The 20,945-nt window shown below is 43.7% G+C and overlaps 3 protein-coding genes and 1 long non-coding RNA gene across 7 annotated transcripts; 2 read left to right on the top strand and 2 right to left on the bottom strand.

Annotated features, from left to right (window-relative positions):
• Positions 1–5,651: 5,651 nt before the first annotated feature.
• LOC120711133 (pectinesterase inhibitor 28-like) lies at positions 5,652–6,619 on the top strand. Its single transcript, XM_039996550.1, has one exon. The coding sequence runs from the start codon at positions 5,774–5,776 to the stop codon at positions 6,440–6,442; it is 669 nt and encodes a 222-aa protein (XP_039852484.1). The 5' UTR covers positions 5,652–5,773; the 3' UTR covers positions 6,443–6,619.
• A 2,128-nt stretch (positions 6,620–8,747) lies between these two features.
• Positions 8,748–9,728, top strand: LOC120711132 (pectinesterase inhibitor 28-like). The gene has a single exon (XM_039996549.1). It carries the CDS (start codon positions 9,007–9,009, stop codon positions 9,385–9,387), a length of 381 nt encoding a protein of 126 aa, XP_039852483.1. The 5' UTR covers positions 8,748–9,006; the 3' UTR covers positions 9,388–9,728.
• A 1,948-nt stretch (positions 9,729–11,676) lies between these two features.
• Positions 11,677–14,706, bottom strand: LOC120711128 (protein mago nashi homolog 2). The gene is made up of 3 exons (XM_039996546.1): positions 14,466–14,706; positions 14,225–14,401; positions 11,677–11,966 (listed from the first exon to the last, which is right to left on the bottom strand). The coding sequence occupies exons 1-3, from the start codon at positions 14,676–14,678 to the stop codon at positions 11,901–11,903; spliced, it is 456 nt and encodes a 151-aa protein (XP_039852480.1). The 5' UTR covers positions 14,679–14,706; the 3' UTR covers positions 11,677–11,900.
• Positions 14,707–16,873: 2,167 nt separating this feature from the next.
• On the bottom strand, positions 16,874–20,863 carry LOC120711130. 4 transcript variants are annotated; one of them, XR_005690176.1, is made up of 4 exons: positions 20,708–20,863; positions 18,274–18,334; positions 17,866–18,029; positions 16,874–17,193 (listed from the first exon to the last, which is right to left on the bottom strand). It is a non-coding gene; the product is annotated as an uncharacterized LOC120711130 (long non-coding RNA). The 4 variants fall into 4 exon arrangements; XR_005690174.1 differs by lacking the exon at positions 16,874–17,193 and adding an exon at positions 17,448–17,794; XR_005690177.1 differs by lacking the exon at positions 16,874–17,193 and adding an exon at positions 17,448–17,785.
• Between the last annotated feature and the right edge of the window lie 82 nt (positions 20,864–20,945).

Below are 20,945 nucleotides of genomic sequence, written 5' to 3'. Positions count from 1 at the left end.
ATCTATAATCAAGATTAATCACGGGCTTAACTAGTTAATTAGAGACCTAATCCTTCGGGTACAAATCGAGTCACCAAAATCGACTCAAGTTCAGTCCAATTTTCTGGAGCCTGGGAAAACCCGGATATTCCGGAATTACCCGGATACTCCGGATTTGCTTCCGGATAGTCCGGACCTGGAGTTTCTATATCACGTGTCTTAGCTCTTGCACTGTTTCTAAACATTAAAACATCAGCTCTTCTCTATTCCTCACTCCCTCACGCTCACCCTCACTCTCTCACGTCACTCTCTCTCCCTCTCTCACATCCACTCCCTCCCTCACTCTCTCCCTCAAGTGCTCTCCCTCTCCCTAGAGCCCTAAACCCCAAATCCTCCACCCCAAATTGAGCTCAAGGCCAAGAAGGCTTCAAGATGGCGAGGAGCACCTTCTTCTCCACATGTTCCTCCCCGAGAAGCCTTGGGTTTCAAGTTCTTCGCGCGGGGAAAAGCTCGTTCAAGGTACTCCAACTTGTGCCGGCCCGATCTATCTTTCTAGGAGGTTCTAAGTGATTTCCTTTGGTCAATCCTCTCCTTATGCATCCTTGAACTAGGATTCAAGAGGGTTTCAATTTTGGTGGGCTAGTTTTTCCACCATGAGAATTTCTGTTCTTGGTAGAAAAAAATGTTGTCGGGCCCGGAGACTTCGGGTATAAGCCCGGATACTCCGGATTTGGAACACTCCGGGGAAAACTCCGGGTATAAGCCCGGATACTCCGGACTTGGGGGGTCCGGATACTCCGGGTATAGGCCTAGAAACTCCGGATTTGGGAGTCCGGATACTCTGAGAAGGTGCCCGGATACTCCGGAAATATTATCCCGGATACTCCGGGTATATGCCCGGATACTCCGGATTTTTGGTCTCGAATCTGAACAGTGGTGAATGTAAAACTAGGTTTATTAGCTTTATGTTTCCATGCTTGGTAGGATAGAACTATAAAGTGTGTTGTTTGACAATTTTTACATGTAATTTTTAATGGTGCTAGATAAAATGCTTTTATAGTTTATAAATGCATAGTTGGAGTTAGGAGAATTCTAAAAATACAAAACTAGTTGGGTTAACTATGTGTAGACTCATGTAAGGTTTAATTAACCTCCGCCGGTGTAGTTGTTTATAGTTAGGTAATATCGACCTTGTGCTTGTATTGCTCCACTTTTTATTGCATTGTCCATGCATTCATACATATGCATCGTTGCATCTCATTTATGTACGCTAGATGTACGACGTGTGGACATGAAGCACGCGGTATGGAGTCGAACCACAAGACGGTGTTTGGTGGACATCTCCAAAAGATGGAAGGACTGAAACAACCGAAGACCCGGCCCAAGGTCGGAAGGGCACAAGGCCGAAAATAATATTAACACTAACTTAGTGTTACCCGAAGGCAAGCCCCGGTGCACATCCTACTATTTTAAATTATGTCACCTATATATGTCTCTATAATTGTGCATTAGGTTTAGGAATTGTTTAAAACTTTAGCTGCATGATCCCTAGGTTTTCCTGGGCCTTATACTAGTATGAATAGGTCGTTAGCACTGCTATGCTTAATAGGGCTCGATAGAAGTCGAGTGATAATTCTATCACTCGCGAGATATAGGGTGTTTTTATATTTCAGTATATGAATTATTATATTCAAGATGGAAGGTATGTGATGGGAGACCGGGTGGGGGAAGGTGTAGCCCCATCTGTGTCGATTAAGGACCGTTCCGTTGTCGGCTGTGCTGATCGGGGATTGAATTGTACTAGCCGCATGCCGGGAGTAGGAGGTAGTCGAAACCGGTAAGCCGAGTACTGCTTTGCTTCGAAAGTACAGGAACCCGCACCCAACTCCTGGGGCGAGTCGAGTAGTCACGGAGAATTGGGATGCATATGTTTACTTTTGGTGGTCTCACGTTGAGCTTGGCTGACCATATGTCGTTGGGCTGGTTCCTGTAGTTCGAGGCGGGGAGGGGAAATGTTGGTGCATGGGGTTCGACGGGGCTTTTGCGTGCCGTGTTGGTTAAGTCCACCTTGCAAGGTTAAATCGGATCGATTCGCCGTGTCTCGCGGTCATGAGAGCCTTGATCTCTTTGTCACATCGTAGCAAGGAAATGAATTAAAAGAGATGAGATGCGGGCTGATATTATCTAATTATTGAATTGTTCACCATGATTGCTGTAGATTTGCAAATCATAGAGGATTAGTAAATTGTTTACTTTATATTGAAGCTAAAACATGGAAAAATAAGGACTCACTTGTAATTGCTTCTTTTCCGCAAAACCAACCACTAGCCAAAAACCTTGCATGTCTAGAATATGTGGGCTAAGTATACCCAATAGACGGGTAAGTCTTGCTGAGTATTAATTGCTCAGGGTTTGTTGTTTACCTTATTTCAGGTTTAGGAGCTAACTAGGTGTCATATCGGTGGGCTCGATGTGGCGCCTTGTCTTCACGTTTCGGTAGTTCTCGATTTATTTAGTTTGTTTTATTTATTCTCTAGTAAAAATGCTCTGTAAGTTAGATTCTTTTCCCTATCTTTTCATTTGTAAATTTTAAATTTTAAGCTGTTTTGTAAAAGTCTTAATATAATTTGCTATTTTTGTAAGATTGTATCATGCTGGTACCTTCTGCGCTCGCCTTCGTGCGAGATTTCTGGTGTGTTTCGGTCGGCCTGTGGGTTGGAAACAGCCTGTCAAGTTACACTTAATTAAGTTAATGCGCCAAATGATGGCGGTTATGCTTAATTAAGTATTTTAACTCGGCGGGTCTGTCACACCAAATATGCGAGAAGTGCCAACCAAACTTTATGGTTGTGTGAACACTTAGTCTTTTTGATTGCTGTGCAGTGTTGATGTGTTGGCTGCTATGTGCTTTCGAAGTGGAGTTATTAGTACAAGTACAAACCATTATGGCTTCAATGAACACATTTGACTAATATATATTGTCTGGTGATCAGTGTGGGCTATATATATATATATATATATATATATATATATATATATATATATATATATATATATATATATATATATATATATATATATATATATATAGTGAAATCAATTTTATCTAATGATCAATGTGATCTTGCTTTGATTAATTTGAACTTAATTATTGTCTGCTATAATTAGTGCGAGCTTAATTATTATTGCCTGATTTATAAGATCATCTGACTGCTTAGCGTTTGATTGTTTGTCGCTGAAGACAAATGTAGAGCCCAGCTGTCAGTCGCGATAAGTTTTAGCAGATAGTCGGTATATGTATGTCTGTTGGTATTTCTCACTTCAGCATCGAACAATCAGTCGGTATAGGGTTGCCCGTCGGTATAAGGTTATACCGACACCACTTTCAACGATCTAAGACGTCAGTCGGTATAAGTCTATGGCGATATTGATAGTCGGACGCTGATTCGGTCTTTAACGACAAACTGTAGTCGGCATTTGGGGAGTTGTATTGTAGTGAAAATAATAGCCATAACTACAAGAAACCAAATATTATGAATATAAAAAAATAGATTTGAATAACTGACAAATATGATGCCAATAGACGATAGGTTATAGTTTAGAAAACTTTTGATACCCATTTCATATTTTTTTTTTATTTAGGAATAAGTCCAATTTACCCTCCTAATAAACTTGTCAAGAAGTCTGAAACACCCCCTCGAACTACAAAACCAGACATTGTACCCCCCTCAACTCTTAAAACCGAGCAAATTACCCCCCTCGGCTGGTTTTTAGGGTGGTTTCACTGCCGTGGCGGCGGCCCCCACATGTCAACCTCTTGTCTCTCTTTCGCTCTCCACCTCTCTTCTCCTACCTCCCTCTCTCTCCCCGCAACGCCGCCTCCTCCCTCTCTGCTTGCAGGCCGGGGGGTGGTTCCCACCCACTCCTGCCGCCCCTGCCCCTGCCCCTGCCCCTGCCGTTCCTATCGCCTCCAGCGGAGCGGCGGGGTGGAGGCGCGGCGTGCGGCGGTCGGGACGCGGCGGAGGTGCGCGCGCAGGGAGGCAGAGGGCCCTCGAGCTCTGGGCTCCGATGGGGCGGAGGCGCGCACGCGTAGGGAGGCCGAGGGCCATCGAGCTCGCCACCCCCCTCATGCGGCGCCCACGGCGCGAGGCGAGCAGAGGAGTAGAGAGGGAGGAGGCGGCGTTGCGGGGAGAGAGAGGGAGGTAGGAGAGGAGAGGTGGAGAGAAAGAGAGAGGAGAGGCTGACATGTGGGGCCAGCCGTCACGTCAGCGAAACCACTATGAAAACCAGCCAAGGGGGATAATTTTCCTGATTTTGAGAGTTGAGGGGGGTACGATGGCTGGTTTGTAGTTTGAGGGGGTATTCCAGACTTCTTGACAAGTTTAGGGGGTAATTGAACTTATTTCTTTTATTTAAAATGAATTCTTATAATTTTTTAGTTTAAATTTGAATATTTTATTTATCACAAACCGGAAAACCACCTTCGAAACAACATCTAAAGGGTCCAATTTGTCCGGTTTCAACAGCTGCATGGCATGTTATCCGGTTTCGTAGTTGAAAGTTGAAAATCGGAATTTGGAGGATATAAACCGGACATTTCCCTAATATTTATTATCCACTGCGAGCACTCTTTGTTCCGTGTCACATCAATCGGTTTATCACTCTTCAAGGAAAAGTCAGGCCATCTTTTAAATTTAAACAGTTGAATATTACTCATCACGGAAAGGTCGAATCATCTTTTAAATTAGAAAATAGTTGATTACTCATGTCTAGATTCAACATATCACCACCCTTCCACACTACAGTCAACAAATTAACCATCACGACCAATGCGATGCGACATTTAATCATCTTGTGATGATGCAAATAATGAGATACAAAAATCTCCCTCGTGTATGAGAGAGACAAGCTAAAAGAACGAAGGGTCAGTCGTTGGAGCTAGAAAACTGAGAGAGCAGCGGGGCGGTACGGTGCATGTATATTCTATCATGAAACAAACTTGATTTAGTAAGCTGACACCCAAACAGTAGTATATATAGAAGAAAACGAAGATGGTGGGAAAGAAAATTGGGTATTTGTTTTCTATGGAGAAAATGCAGGAATAATTTTTTTAAGAAAAACTAGCATTTGTTCGAACTAACAAAACAAGATAATAATCTAAAACCTTGATATATATTGCTCCACCTAACTTAATTGGCAACAAGTGTTTTACGATAGATCAATGCAAAATCTTTCTCATGCTAGAGGACCCAATGTTAAGTTTTTGCTTGCTAGCTTTTGCTTGCTAGCTAGCATCGTGTCAAAGTCAATGTTAAGTTGGAAACCTTAGACTGTGTGGACAAAACTTCGATTACGCAACCAAAATCAACTTAATAATAATGTGTGGAATTATCTTTTGACTAGGAGGAACTCCGTTAATTTGACCATCTCGATCTATTACCAGAGTCGTCGTCTATCGAACAGTCGAGATAGTAACTCTCTAGATGCGTGTATACAGATTTTTGCCTAACAAGCTAGTGTTTAACAGCCTATGTGGTAGCTAGTTAAGCACTTACACACACGGCATGCATGGCGGTCGTTGGGGACTCGTGCACCTAACTAGCCTGCTAGAGTCAACATTAGCAGCCAACAACGCCTGCTCGATCTCCTATAAAACCACATCACCTGCTTTGCGTCGTCCAACACAAGCAACGAGCTCAACATCTATCCTCGCACTAGAGCAAAACAGAAGCTCATCTCTATCTCTTGCTTGCTTCACACAATATAATAACAAAGATCATCTAGCTAGCTAGCAATGACTCCCATGGCGACCACCACCAAGTCCAAGAATGCCCTGGTGCTCCTCTTCCTGGCTCTCCTCCCGCTCGCCACACTCTCCTCCCGCGCCGGCGGCCCGTCCAAGCACAAAAGCCATGGCCCTGCTAAGCACCCATCATCGCCTCCTCCTCCTTCATCTCCACCCTCATCACCACCGGCACCAGCCGCCGCGCTGGTGCGCTCCACCTGCAACTCGACGGCATACTACGACCTGTGCGTGTCCACACTGAGCAACGACCCGTCCAGCGCCACGGCGGCCGACGTGCGGGACCTCTCGGCCATCGCCGTCTCGGCCGCCGCCGCCAACGCCTCGGGCGGCGCGGCCACGGCCTCCGCTCTGGCTGCCAACGTCTCCAACGCCACGGCGGGGCAGCAGGCGGCGCTGCTCCGCACCTGCGCCGCCAAGTACGGCCAGGCCCGGGACGCGCTGTGGGCGGCGAGGGGCTCCATCGCGAGGCAGGACTACGACTCCGCGTCGGTGCAGGTGAGCGCCGCCGCGGAGTACCCGCAGGTGTGCAGGGTGCTGTTCCAGCGGCAGAGGCCCGGCGCCTACCCGCCGGAGCTGGCGGCCAGGGAGGCGGCGCTCCGGCAGCTTTGCACCGTCGCGCTAGACATCATCACGCTCCTCTCCAACAGCAGCACCTAGAAGATCATCCATTATTCCCATGCATGCATATTTATCCTGTCCATCATGTTAAGTAGTGATACCTTAATTATTATATTATTACTTGATTCCTTCATGTACAAGATCCCGACACATGTAATTAATGACACACGCATGTTTACGATTTGGTCTTACATATAAGACGTTTATTTGGGACAAGATGATCGATTAGTTCATTTTGTTTTCGGAAGAGCAACTTGACTTTGGTTCCAAATGGCAGTCTTTTTGCTTTTGTTAGTATGTGTTTTCATCTACAACAAGCAAAATTGTGCTATATACGCGATATATACGCCATCACCCTTCTAAATAGGGAATATATCAGGTGCAAACCAAACTCTCCGTGCAAACCATGCAAACTTCAATCTGAGCCACCGGATCAACATCCAAGGGGCATGAGGAATTGGGTAATTTTACAATTAACCGCCCGTCCTTGGATTGGGTAATCACACTTTTGCAAATCCCCCTCCCACCCTCCCACGCCCCTCTCCTTAGATGTTGATCCGACGGCCCAGATTGAAGTTTGCATGGTTTGCATGGAGCGATCGGTTTGCACCTGATATGTTTCCTATATATATATCGCTGGATCCCTCATCATCAAAACGACCAACGCCACCACTGTAGCTCCGGATGCACCGTGTAGTCAGTAGTCACAACTAGGGATGCATGTTATATATATTTCGGATCATTGGGTCGGCCAAAAAAGTTGATAAAATGAACTATAATAGCATTCTGCGTAAATAATTCGGAAGAAGAAATGAATTTGAGTGGCATGTCATCATAATTAATTGGCTAATCCAAAACACTATTGGATACCCACTTGCAACCCGGACCCTCCACCTCAACTCATTAGCAAATGTCACTCCATATTACCACACGAAATACTGGTATGATTGGGGTGGACCGGTCACTTATATATATTCTAGTAGTGATAACTTAATTATATAGCCTTAAGTTTTTTTAATCTTCGGCCGTTTTCATCTCTCATCATTCCTCATCTTTTGAATTAAGGTCTACTACCTATCAACCCGTGCTCCCGTACAGGCTAATTAGAATTAATATAAAAATAAATTTTATAACTAATAATTATAATTATCTATCTCAAACCCTCTTTTATTTATTAAATATTTTAACACATACTCTAAAATACATATCATTATCTAGTTGGAATATATTTCATTTTGCATCACACCTCCATATATGTTTGATATATATTTAATTGAACTATTTGTTTGTGAATCGGTATTTTTATCTCTTCCATCATAAGCGAATACATGGTGACACATATTATGGGTAGTATTTTATATAAATAGTAATATAAATAATATATTAATAATGATAGAAATAGTAATTTAAATTTTCATATTGGTGCACTTTAATATTTTATTATAATTATATAATTTAGATTCAGATTTAGAGGTTATGTAACTTTTAATAATGATATATAATTGGATAATTTATATGCAAATTTAGGGGGTTATTTGCATTATTTTGATAATAGCATAGATGGGTAAATCTACACGTAGATTAGGGGGTTACTTTAAATTTTCTTTTCATAATGGCAGAGGTAGGTGATTTATCAGAAAAGATAACAGATCCAATGACTATTATAATTAGCGTTGTTGCACTGATGGCCGGATATGTTTGAGAATTTCTAGAATTTCTCTATTTTTGTCAAGTGTCCACCTAGGGTCCTAGTTGGTTTCATGTGTGTGGAGGCATAAAAGAAGACTTGAACTAGTAATAGTAAGATATGTGGGTGCTTAGTAATTAATACTCTTCTTCTAAAGAAATAGTAAATGCCTTTTCTGTGTACTAAATATAAATTCATACAATTTTTTAAAAAGGAACCGGCAAGAGTTTTGCCGTTCTTGTGTTAATATAGTATAGTGAGAACATAAACAAAAGGTATAAACCAAAAAGAGAGAGAGAAAAAAAAAGGTTGAGATCTAGTTTAATCTCCAAGCCATAAATCAGTCAGACATTTAGCTCTTGCCTAGAGCTAGACACGAGCATCCTCCTTAATTTTTTGCAAGAAAAATCATATACATTGTTACTGCCTATTGCTTCCATGCTTTTGCACCATCTAGCAGAAATGAAGCACCCACCGGCCGGGAGTCCAGGGAAAACGCGGGGAATGAATCAGCACGCAGCTTGAGTAGAGCGAGGAAACTTCTTGGTTTCTGGTTGCCGGAGTCCAGGAAACATCCAGATGACCAGATGGATATATGGATTCTGCCTAACAAGCTAGCTAGTGTATGTAACAGCCTACGGTTGCTAGTTATTTCAGCACTACTGAAGTTTGCAAATGTGGAAAGTATACACGGCATGTATAGTGGTCGTGGTGTGTGCTGTCAGTGTGACCGTGTCTGTGTGATCGAGAGTCAGCATTGACAGGCAAGCTGCTGCCATCCTTCCTTCACTCCAGCAACCCATCACAGCAGCTAGCCATAGCCAAGAGCTAGCTAGCAGCTAAGCACAAGCTGCTTCGTTCATCTCCCTCCTCACAACCAACAAGACCAAGCTCACATCAATCACGATCTCTAGCAATGGCGATCACCACCAAGAACGCCCTGCAGGTGCTCCTCCTCGTGGCGCTCCTCCCCCTCGCCGCCCTCTCCTCCCGCGCCGGCCCGTCCGCGCACAAAAGCCACGGCCAGCACGGCCACGGACACGGGCCCAAGCACGCGCACGCGTCGCCTCCTCCATCACTTCCTCCGGCCCCGGCCGCCGCCGCGGCGCAGGACTACGACTCCGCGTCCGTGCACGTCGGCGCCGCCGCCGAGTACCCGCAGGTGTGCAAGGCGCTGTTCCGGCGGCAGAGGCCCGGCCAGTACCCGCCGGAGCTGGCGGGCAGGGAGGAGGCGCTCGGCCAGCTCTGCTCCGTCGCGCTCGACATCATCGCGCTCCTCGCCAACAGCAGCAGCTAGCTGATGGCTGATACCGATCTGCTCGCCTGCTCCAACCTCCATTCCTCCAATCATCGTTCATTAACTTGTCTAGTGAGCCTACGTGTAATGACACGTATGCCGTCTCTGTGATTTTGGGTAGCATAGCACTAGTGTACTCCACTTGTTAATAATCTAATCTGTGTGTAGTCCAGCGTCGAGTTGATTCAGATGGAGTACTTAATGATAAATCTCTGTGCTGTCGTAGTCTGTCAGTGTCAGTTAACTACTGAAGAAGAAATGTTGTTATGTATGTTGAGGATTAAATTATTCAGTTCAGAGAAGAATATGTCTGATGAGTACTATATATAACTTTTTCTTTATTCACTTGGTTCAATAGACGAATAACTGTGGGTTAGGCACTATCCCACTTGACTTGGCTTCTTCTTTCGTTGAACAATGTATAGTTGACAGAGACTAGCAAGAGGGTTCCTGTCCTGTCCATAGCTATGTCAGCATATTTGGATGAGAGCATTCCTCATATGCCATTAGAAACTGTACCGATCCATTACATGCCATTCAAAAATTGTCTGTGCCACCATTGTTACTTTCGTCAGTTATGTTGCCGTTAGTGTTCAGTGCAATATACTCCTACTGCACTGGAAAAATCACTGGAAATTTGTTGGAAATATACTAGAAACAAAGAGTCTTTTGTGGTCCAAAATTGTGCCATTACTATGGCTGATAGGTAGGTTTCAGAGGACAAAACAAGAGAGCGAATGGTGATGGTCTGATGGAATGGAAGAGTGAGGCGCATCTCAGGCTCAGCATCTTCTTTCCTAAACCCTGAATCCACATGCTTTAAATCAGCAATTGCTTCATGTAACAAATCTCACAGCTAATGCCCAGCCTCATGAAAATGGTTATGCCTCCAAGATTGAAGGGTAGAAGGAAAAGTTGAAGGTAGAGCATCTATAAGACAAGTATTGAATGTCTGTTGACTGGAACACATGAGTATGGGGGCAAGTGCCGTGCAATTGATCATGTTGTTCTGGTGGGTGGGCAACTGCCTCAGTTGAAACAAATGGACATGGACATGGTAAAAACCTACTACTAATTCTATCTCGGTGTTTTTACCCACTGGCTTGAAGAAAACCTCTGTAGATAAAGAGGGTAAATCCAAATGAAAGGCTATTGCATTTGGGAAAAGAGGCTTTGGTGGTCCATAATTGTACCAGATCAAGATTAATAAGGCTGATTGGTAGGTTTCAGAGGAAAGAAAAGCAGGCAGACAGGGAAAAGAAGAGATCACATGGAGATGGAATGGAGATAAAAGGTGTATCTCAGCATCTTCTTTCCTGGACGCATTGTATATGCTTTGGCTTTGGCTGAGCTGACGATTCATGTATAATAGCTGCTGCGTATGGACCATTTGGACTTTGGGTATGGGATTCGAAGGAAAGAAGCAGCTACCCCAATGCAATAGCGACAGTGCAGTAAGGTAACATGGGCTTGTCCTGCTAGCACGCCGATCCAGCAGCTCAAGAGGAAACAGACGGATAAATTAAAAGGCAAGGCAACCACCAACAAACAAGGAAGGCATGTCCTGCATCGGTCAGGACTGTTGTTTCCCTTGGTTTTGGGGCACCTGGCACCGGGATTTCAGCATCTTGTTTCTCTTTTTCGTTGTCCGTCTAGTTTCAACATTTTCAACCTCAACATCTCGTTTCAACATTCTCTTTTGTTTTACCTCTCCCCTTAACCCGTCTGCCACCTCAGTTTTTCAGTTTACCTCGGTTCCCAATATGAACAGGGAAAGAGTTTGAACATTTTATTTAAACTTGAAATTGATACTCAGACTCAGCCGTGAATCATCTGAAAGTAGCTTTCAGACTGGACGAGGAATCCCCAAAAGGCAAAAGAAACAAAAGCAAGCAGGCTACCTAACAGTGCACTGTTCTACTCCTGGGAAGAGGAAGGGGAAGAGATGCTACCCATGGTCATTAAGCAGACAAGGCGCATCAGATTAAAGATCAACAGACAGGTCCAGCCACACACACTTCTCTTCAGGTGCTTTACAAAACCGAAGGTTCCTTGCACTATCGCTGATGAATCCAGTCGTTTTTTCAAAGCCAACCCACTAGAGAAATCCACAGCACATTACCCTGTGATGGCAATTGGCCGGACTTGGATCACCACAGGTCGGCACAAGATACAGTGCTGTGCCAACTTCCTCCTAGTGCTCCATAACCGGAGGCGTGGCAAACGACAGAAAAGTCTAGTGTGGCAAACGATTAACGATCTAACTGACTGATAACAAAACAACAAAACTCCACCCAACAGGAAACTGGAAAAGAAACATAAATATCATTACACGCAGTTTGCACAACCCAAATAGCAATCCCAGGCAAACTCAAAGTTCCACTTCCACTCAGTGCTCCACAACCCGAACACATCATCACAATCTAAATAGGATCTTACTTACATGGTACAGGGTTCTCTCTTAAAACACTCGCAGTTTCACAACACAGTTAAGAAACAGCATGGAATGGAGCTCAGGACTGAATTGGTTTGATCTTGAAGTGGAGGTTGATGAGCGAAAACACAAAACACTTCAGATCCTGCAGACAAAAACATTGGGAGGAATAAGTTAGCAATACATTTCAATTACAGCACCATGTCCTGTGCACAACAAAATAATAACAAAGCCTTTTTTCTTGTAAAAAAAGTACAAGTTTTCATAGATATTTAAACCAGACAGTCAAGATTGGCTAACACATCCAGAACATTGCATGCTCTTGGACCATGTTCAAACTACAAGTCCACGACAATGATCCAGAATTTAATGTACTCAAACATGAAAATGATTCACTAAGCTAGCCCAACGAAAGGCTAGAAGAAAGTAGTAAAATTAAAAATGCACATAACCAGCGAGCAACATACCAGGAACAATACAGACGTAACAAATATTTATCTTTGTACCCACCTCAGAGTTCTAAGTCCACTACATATCTATATCTTATTGCCAATTTCAGATGCAACAAACCAACTGTCTGTTTATCCAACCTAAAATATTCCACAAAGCAAGTACCAAGATGCAAATAATAGCATCTGATTGAATTTCAAGAAAATAGAATAACCATCAGCTCTACAATGATACAATCAAGAATTTATCATGCAGTCAACCATGAAAATCCTCACTAAAAAAACAACAAAAATTTAAAGTTGTACTCATATAATCACAGCAACGTTTGGCATTTTTAAGTAGAGTCATACAACTAGTTAAGAACATAACACGACCATCAACAGAGGCATAATGATTTTTTGTTCTTATTTTTGCTACCTAACTCACAGGCGAAATTCAGATACACCAAACCAACCCAGCTGCTGTTTACCAACCAGAAACTATTTCCTGAAAATAGTACTGAAATCAATGTTCTTATGGCGTCGCCTAGGCGACAAGACGCTCCCCTATTTTGGCCCGCCTAGGCGTCGCCTTTGCCCGCCTAGGTGGCTAGGCGGTGGTGACTCGCCACAACTCGCCTTAACGCTGTAAGAACATTGACTGAAATGCAAACGATGCTCAACTGTAAGACCTCAACAATTCTAGGGTATGAAAATCCAAAATATTGGGGAAAACTTTAAAGAACCAGCAATCATCTATCAACTCTACAGACTTACACAATGATCTTTCTCAGACATATAACTGGATTGTTAGGTCAGGAAAGTAAAGTGGTTAAGTTTCTGAAGGGCAGTTGGTACTAGAAAAGGCATAAACCATTGTTCGTCTTTTCCCCTACATCCAGTTTGAACTTAAACAATCCCGGGTAGTGAGAACCAGTGGATATTATCCAGAGCAAATATATAGCTTCTCAAAAATGACAGTTATCTCAACGCTACCAAAGAATCAAAGTCCAACTATAAGATTTCTTGTTCAACATTTACATTCTGCAGATGTTTTCCATTAGTATAAGACTATTATATCAGGACTTCAAGGTGCAACATTTTCCTCCAAAGAAATAACAGTATTGGACTCATTGCCTATCTAAAATTCTAGAGTATGAAGATCAGAATATTGGGGAAAACTTTAAAGAACCAGCAATCATCTATCAACTCTACAGACTAACACAATAATCTTTCTCAGACATCTAACTGGATTGTTAGGCCAGGAATGTAAAGTGGTTAAGTTTCTGAAGCGCAGTTGGTACTAGAAAAGGCATAAACCATTGTTCGTTTTTTCCCCTGCATCCAGTTTGAACTTACACGATCCCAGGTAATGAGAACCAGGGGACATTATCCAGAGCAGATATATAGCTTCTCAATAATGACAGTTATATCAATGCTACCAAAGTACAACTATAAGATCTCTTGTTCAACATTTTCCTGTTCTTGTTCCACATATACATCCTACAAATTTCTTCCATTAGTATAAGACTATTATATCAGGACTTTAAGGTGCAACATTTTCCTCCAAAGAAAAAAGAAATAACAGTATTGGACTGACTGCTTATCTAAAATTGTTGAAACTTGATTTAAACGCTCTTTTTGTGCTCACAAGTCACCAGTTATTAAAACAAAATATGAACTTACCCCAATACCCATAATACGCAATTAACATTAGCTGGTCAGCAACTAATCAGTTCAATTAAGGACTACCACTATACCAATGGCCATAACAAGGTTCCCAAGTCTGTACTGTACCAAATATGAACCTAATGCTGGGCTAAGCTACACAAGAATTCCGCAAGTCATAAATAGTTGAAGCTACACAAGAATTTGCGTGAGTATTGCCAGTTACTGTAGTCACCAAAATTGTGGAGGGCCGCACCAAACGAACAATGTAGGCAGCTGTGGGAGGAATGTGGGGCTGAGGGCAAACCTGGACGAGGTAGTAGAAGATCCGGAGGCCCTCCGGGTCCTTGCTGGACTGGACATCGACGAGGGAGCCGATCTTGGAGGTGGTGAAGGAGATGTGCTCGTTGCCCATGACGATCTCGAGCTCCTGCCGGCCGATGCGGTCGGGCTCCGGCCAGTTGATGTCGTCCTCCTTCATAATCTGCAAGCAATCAAGTCAAATTCCGAACGGGATGGTGGATGGATCGGAGCCACATCGGACTCACATCGGACTCCTGGATGATCCTCCTGGCCTCGCGGAGGACGGAGGGGGAGACGAAGACCTCCTTGCGGATCATGGTGTCGTTCTTGTAGTTGGAGTTGTTGGCGTAGCGGAGCTTGCCGTCGGGGCGGAACTCGAACTCGAGGAACTCGTGCCCGAACTTGCCCTTGTGCCCCACGTAGTACCGCAGGTAGAACTCGCCGCCGCCCGTCGCCATCGATTTCTTTTTTTTTTCTCCCTTGTCGGTGAATGGATTGGGTTTTTTTTTTATGAGAATGGATTGGGGTTTTGGAGGGGGTTGGCCGCCGCAAACCAGACGTGCTGGCCTCTTCTCTTCCTCCTCCTGTCCTGGGTCGGCCGCCGACTCAAAGGACTCTTCTGCAAATATCCATCGGAGTGTTTCAGTTTCAGGTGAGACTCGATTGTTCTAACTATTAAAAAAAAAGCGACTCGGTTGTTCCTTTTGCTGGTGCCTGGTGCCATCGTTGGCAACTTGAGGCGTCCACATTTTTTTAGTCAAATTGTTCCACAAGTTTGCAAATCACCAAATAGAATAATTATTATGCAAAGACAAATAGCAGAGCAAACTTACTATGCAGGTTTCAGGAAAGAGTGTTTCCTCTTCCTGCAGGAATGCAATCTGCTTCTGACACACAATTAGCAAAGCATCAATCAACTGCCAATTTCATATCATACACACCATTTTTCACATCTGGGCTCTTGGAGTGAATGGAAGCTAATCTATATTCTGTAATATCAATTCTGTCACAGACATGCAGTTTTCCACAAACCACAGTGAATAGCATCGGTGTAGGAAATTTCTGGAAATGTGGATTCAGAACAAGAGTTTCTTCAGTGAAGTACATCATTGCTGTAAAGTTTACACATGTCCACTGCAAGCTTACACATGTCGATGTAAAGTTTTTTTCCTCCCTCTTTGTTTTGGAAAATGGCAAAATTGCCTCTTTGTTAGAACCAAATCAATCTGAACTAATTGTTCAGCCACAATTCAAGTAGCTAACTAGCAATAGAGGTTCAGCAGGGATCTGAATCGATAGAAATAAATAATCAATCTGCTACAAGCCTACAGCTGCACAGTTTGGGAAACTCTGGGTCGCTTGGAGGCCCCCATGAGCTCAACCAGTGACGGCAGTGGCCGCGGCACTGACACGTTCATCGATCTGTACAGCCGTCTCAGGTTCGCATTAAGGACCTTTGATGATCCAACAGTGGTTGAAGGATCGCTCGTCCTTTCAGAGCTCTTTCCGGTTTTTGATGTAGTTGCTTCATTCTCTGTTGCCTCCTTGTTGATTGTAGCCGAAACTGTGACATGCACAGTTGAGATCTCTTTAGTCACTTGGATTCTATTTTTACTTTCATCGGTCACCTTATGCTGGCAAACTTCCCGCAAATCAGCACGAACAGTCAGATTCTGTTCTTGGGCTTCCACCAATTCAGCTTCCCCTTTCCCTTTGTCATCCATACACTGTTCAGGATCTGCACACAAACTCAGCTCCTTCCTTCCATTTTCAGTCAGATCAACTACTTCAACTCCATCATCAGGCTTCCTGTCCTTCAACAGCTCAGATTCAGAGACTGAATTCTGCTCCTTTGTTGCAACTTCAGTTGAATCAATTACGTCAACACTGTCATCAGGGCCAGGCTTGCTATTGTTACACAGCCCAATTTCAGTAACAGGGTCCTTGGCTTCAAGTTCAACATTATCAATCATCTCAACACTCTGATACTCATGTTCCCACATTTCAGATTCGTGCAGGACTAATCCAAACCTCGCGCTTCCAAACAGCGTCACAGGCGGCACAACTCTGATCTCAAAATCAACCAGCGTTGGTTCTGCCGACGCCGGGGTCCAGGTGTCCACCGCGAACGGCAGGCCCCGGGGCATCTCGACCGGCATCTCGCCGCCGTCGTGGTCGGCTGCGGCAGCTCCCTCTCCGCCCAAATCTGCTGGTGTTTGGAGCGGAGGGCGGGAGCAGAGGGAAGGCGGGAGTTTTTCGTATTTCTTTTTCAGCGGGCGGGCTGGTATTGTGGGCTGGGCCTTTTCTCCGGCCCAAACCAACTCAGGAGGCCCAAGTTGGTCTGCAGGTATATGGGCTCTTTCTTTCTTCCAATCCAAGAAAGAAAGAAACAGAGGCGATCAGCAGCCGACTGCCTCTTCGTCGACTGCACCTTCAAGTGCCTCACCTGCACGCTCAAGAAGGGACTGTACAAGACGACGTTCCTGAACGAGCACAAGAGGACATGCAGGAAGCTCCTCGCCGCGCGTCAGCAGTTCAACCAGGAGCGGGACGCCCAGCGCCGCAAGGAGGCGGCAGGCCCAAGAAGAGGTCCGGCTACGATTAAGATCTGGAAAGGGGTTTTTGCGCGGACAGGGGTTTTTGCGATCAAGCGTTGATGGGTCATTTTTGTATCAGGATTTCTTGCTTTGCCTTTTGTTTCTGTTGCACGGTACTGTCAGAATGATCTGAACAACTCAAATTAAATGGAGTTCTGCTATGCTATTGCCGCATTTCTGCTGCTCTTACTCATCTTGCAGGTTATTGTGCTGCACTGCTGCCCCTAATTTTACCTCCTATTTCCTCTACACATCTGCAATTTTACCTAGATTAGAAATATTGTATATGAAGCTGTTTCCATCTGATTGAAGCAAGCAGCTTTTGATTCCTTTTGGTTTGTGCTGCAATATTATATAGGAACTTGTGGCTTCATTCCTGAAGATAGTTGTAAGCATACGATTAGAGTAAGCAACAATTTTGATTGTAGGAAGCAACTGCAACTGCAACACCAATTCCAGTCCAATAAAATCACCACGACATTCTGTTCTTTCCAGATGAAATGTCAAGTTGTCACTATTGACAGAACATGGAACCAAATCTTTGGAACGAAACTGCAATGATGCATGTGCTTAGCCTCAGTCTAGATCAATCAAATCTCATTTATTGTCACATCTTGAGTACTATACGGCTCAAATAATCGGTATTTAATTTCTTGTACTTTGGCAATCATAACTCTGTTGTCTACGCAATGGATGTTGGACTTAAGATTCATAATTACTAGAATTAACACGCGGCGTTGCCGCGCTTCGGCCTCGATTGGCCAGCATGAATACCATGTGCCCAGATACATATCTATCGATAGTAACAAAATTAAATTTGGGTTGCTAGGAAATATTGAGAAAGAAATATTCCATAATCTCGTACAGTTTGTCCCTCTGTCTATTCTCTCGCATGTCGTGGTCCAAGCAGGTAACATGGTATAGCTCCTACTAGGCATTTTCTGTCTGTTGACCACAACAGAATAACTCTGAAAATCCTATGGTAAAAAAATAAAAAAGGGTAGATGGCAATATTGGATGAACAACAATGCTAGATTATGATATTTACCTAATGTAGCACATGAAGAATGAGATCATGCAGGTTTGCAAGGATGTTTTGCTTGCCATTGACCATCGACCAGCCTTGCAGCTTGTTACTTGAACGTGTGTAATATGATCATCAGTTTCTTCCAGAAGTTTTGCTAATGGAAGCTGTAGATTGGCCTGGTCAGGCTGGAATATTGAGTTATCAATAGATTTCTAAAGTAAACAGCACAAGATTGATATACAATCAAGTAGCAAGATTTGGGGATTTTTGACTATCGCCCTTGTGATTGCAAGACGCACTGCTAGTGCTAGTTTCAGTAAGCCTTTCCCTTTTGGAGGAAAGTAAAGCAGGTAAGTAATGTAAGTAGCACTAAGTCATTCAGATGTATGTGTACTTGAAATAAGTATTAAAGAGGAAATGAGTTCTTACCTTTATTTTCCTTTTTCTCTCCTTGTGTCTGGTTGATTAGTTGATTTCTGATATTTGGGATCTGCAAAAAATAAAAAAAACAATGTAGCAGTTCATGTTCTCCAAATATAGGCCCCGAGCATTGAAGAGTGGCAACAGATATGGAAGTGATTTGTAACAGTAGTGAATATGTAGTTCTTTTTTTTTACAAAGTTTTATTAGATGTTCATTTAATGTGTATGTATAGTGAAATAACATGAGAGATTAAATAATAATGTTGATAGATGCATCAACAGAGATGGATTTCACAATATAAATAAATGGTTTAGGACTGCAGTCACCAAGTCATTTAAAATTTCATCATTTCAGAAAGGGCATATGAAAAGTAAATTGTCCTGTCACTTTCTGGAACTGCTGGTACACCATTTTCAGATAAGAACTCAATTGAGTTAGGATTATTGGATGAAAGAAAATGTAGTCCCCAAGTCAACTAATTCAGAATTACTGAATAAAAGAGAGTGTAGTTCACAACTTGTATTCTTAAATTTTAGAGTACAAGTAGATAGATGAACATGTAAACACTTCATTTTGTTTCATTTGCAGTATACAAAACATATATACATACATTGGAAGATTAAGTATGCCCAACTCATTTCTCAGTTGTACACCTCAGAAAGGCTTATTTTATTTTTCATCCCTACACTTTAAAAATGCTGATTGATATATGGATAGGTGGTGCCATGAATTAACATTTGCAAAGTTACCAAATATTACCATCTGTCACTATAACCTTAAACATCTGTACAGAACACTATAACCTTAAACATCTGTACAGAGGATAGCATCTCGGTGGCCCCCAGAAATGTATGAGAAATTAGCTGACTTATTCAGAACCTAGCATATACGAAAAGCAATCACAAAAGTTCAGAGATAGTTTGAATAGGTCCTTGTCATAAATCATGATGGACTTGTGCCAAGTAATCCATTGGATGTTCTGATTTGTACTGATTTGATAATACACCACAAAAAATTGAAGGTAGTAAAATAAATTGGCTATTACGACGTATGATACTGATATGCTGAAACTTTTTATTTTCTGTAAGATAAAGGATAACAGCATGAGGGTTAATTATGTATCCTGAATTATATTTACCTTGTATAAGAACAATCCGAATGTATGCTTATTCACTATAACTAACAGAGATGTCAAATGTTGTCTAATTAGTAATTATTAATGGGGAAAAACTGAATGTCTATTCAGAATTTGGAGTTACACAAAGCACTGAGCTATTGTATAAAGATGCAATCTCAGAACTGCATGACTGCCAAAATCGACAAATTCATCAAACAAAACTTAGTCCGAATGGTGCTAAATTGAATCAAGGGAAAGCTTATGATGTTTCCTCGATAATATATCCTGCTGATTGTGCGGATGGGCGCAACTAAATCAGCGATGGTAGTTCAGAACTTCAGATTAGATGGAGGGCCCTTCTTCCTTGAGGCAGTGGATGGGGAGAGGTACGTGCTCGCTTGGAACTAGTGTCGGTGGCCAATCCTGGTGCAGCAGTTACCCTCAGTGCGCAGACTACTTGAGCTCGGACGAGGTCGCTAGCGAAGGGAGGCGCAAGTGGCAAAGGCGAGGGGGAACCTCGCCGGCGGCTTACGCAGACTACTTGAGCCTAGACGCGGGCGCCGGCGACGAGAGGCGAGGGGGAATGATGTTTGCGGCTGAGCAGACGGAGCCGGTGGGCGGCGCGGCAAGCGGCGTCGCATTGCCCTCTGTCGCCGGCCTCCGGCACGGCCACCCAGTCCCCGAGCCGCGCGTCTCTGCCTCCGCCTGGGCCTCGGTATCTTGCTTCCCTGCGCGGGCCTCCAACTGTGCGGCAGCCTCGGCGGCGGCGGCAGGGGAGAATGCGGCGGCCGAGGCCAGGAGCAGGGCGCCGAGGATGAGGAGAGAGAGGGGGAGCTGGAGGGAGGCACACACGCTGCGCTCGCCAACAAACTGCGTCGACACCTCGGCTGAGTTCGACCCGCTGGTGCGCCCTTGCGCCAGAGCCGAAGCTGCGCGTCGCTCCCCCACGCTGGGGCGCGCAGGAGGGGCGGTGGCAAGAGGAGGGAGGGAGAGAGAGAGGGCCGCAAGGAGGAGGGAGGAGAGTTTGGAATGGGATTTTTCAAGATTTTTCTGAAAGGTGAGGGTTTGTTTGCAAAAAAACCTGAGAGACGAGGACGGACCGCGTGTTGATTTCGTTAACGTTTGAGGACCTTTTTGCAAAAAGATCAGCAATGCAAGATCTGGGCTGTCCGCGCGCCAGATCGGACGGTCGAGGCGAGGACGCGACGTGGCACGCTCTGGTGCCTGGGAATGAACCCAGGTTTCGATATTAGAAGATACTTGTTAAAAAGTTTAATAATAGCATATAAGAGAACCAACAGAATATGGTATATAAAAACTTACCTGTACTTAATTGACATGCAGTTGCAATCATCTTTGGTGCATTCATAAACTGAATTGATGAGACATGATCTTGAGTGGCATTCTCTACATGCTGGATAACACCATGTATAATAATTTGGTAATAATCTGATCATTGTGACCCATTCATCTCTTACCCTGTAAGAATTTATGCAAGCTTGTTATCACTCATCTGAGGTAACACACCCAAAGTCAAGTAGAGATATTGGTATGTCTATCC

Source organism: Panicum virgatum, chromosome 6K (genome assembly GCF_016808335.1).
Source record: "Panicum virgatum strain AP13 chromosome 6K, P.virgatum_v5, whole genome shotgun sequence".
NCBI lineage: Eukaryota > Viridiplantae > Streptophyta > Magnoliopsida > Poales > Poaceae > Panicum > Panicum virgatum.
Note: the sequence above shows the minus strand (reverse complement) of the source record. Positions and strands in the feature narration are given on the sequence as shown.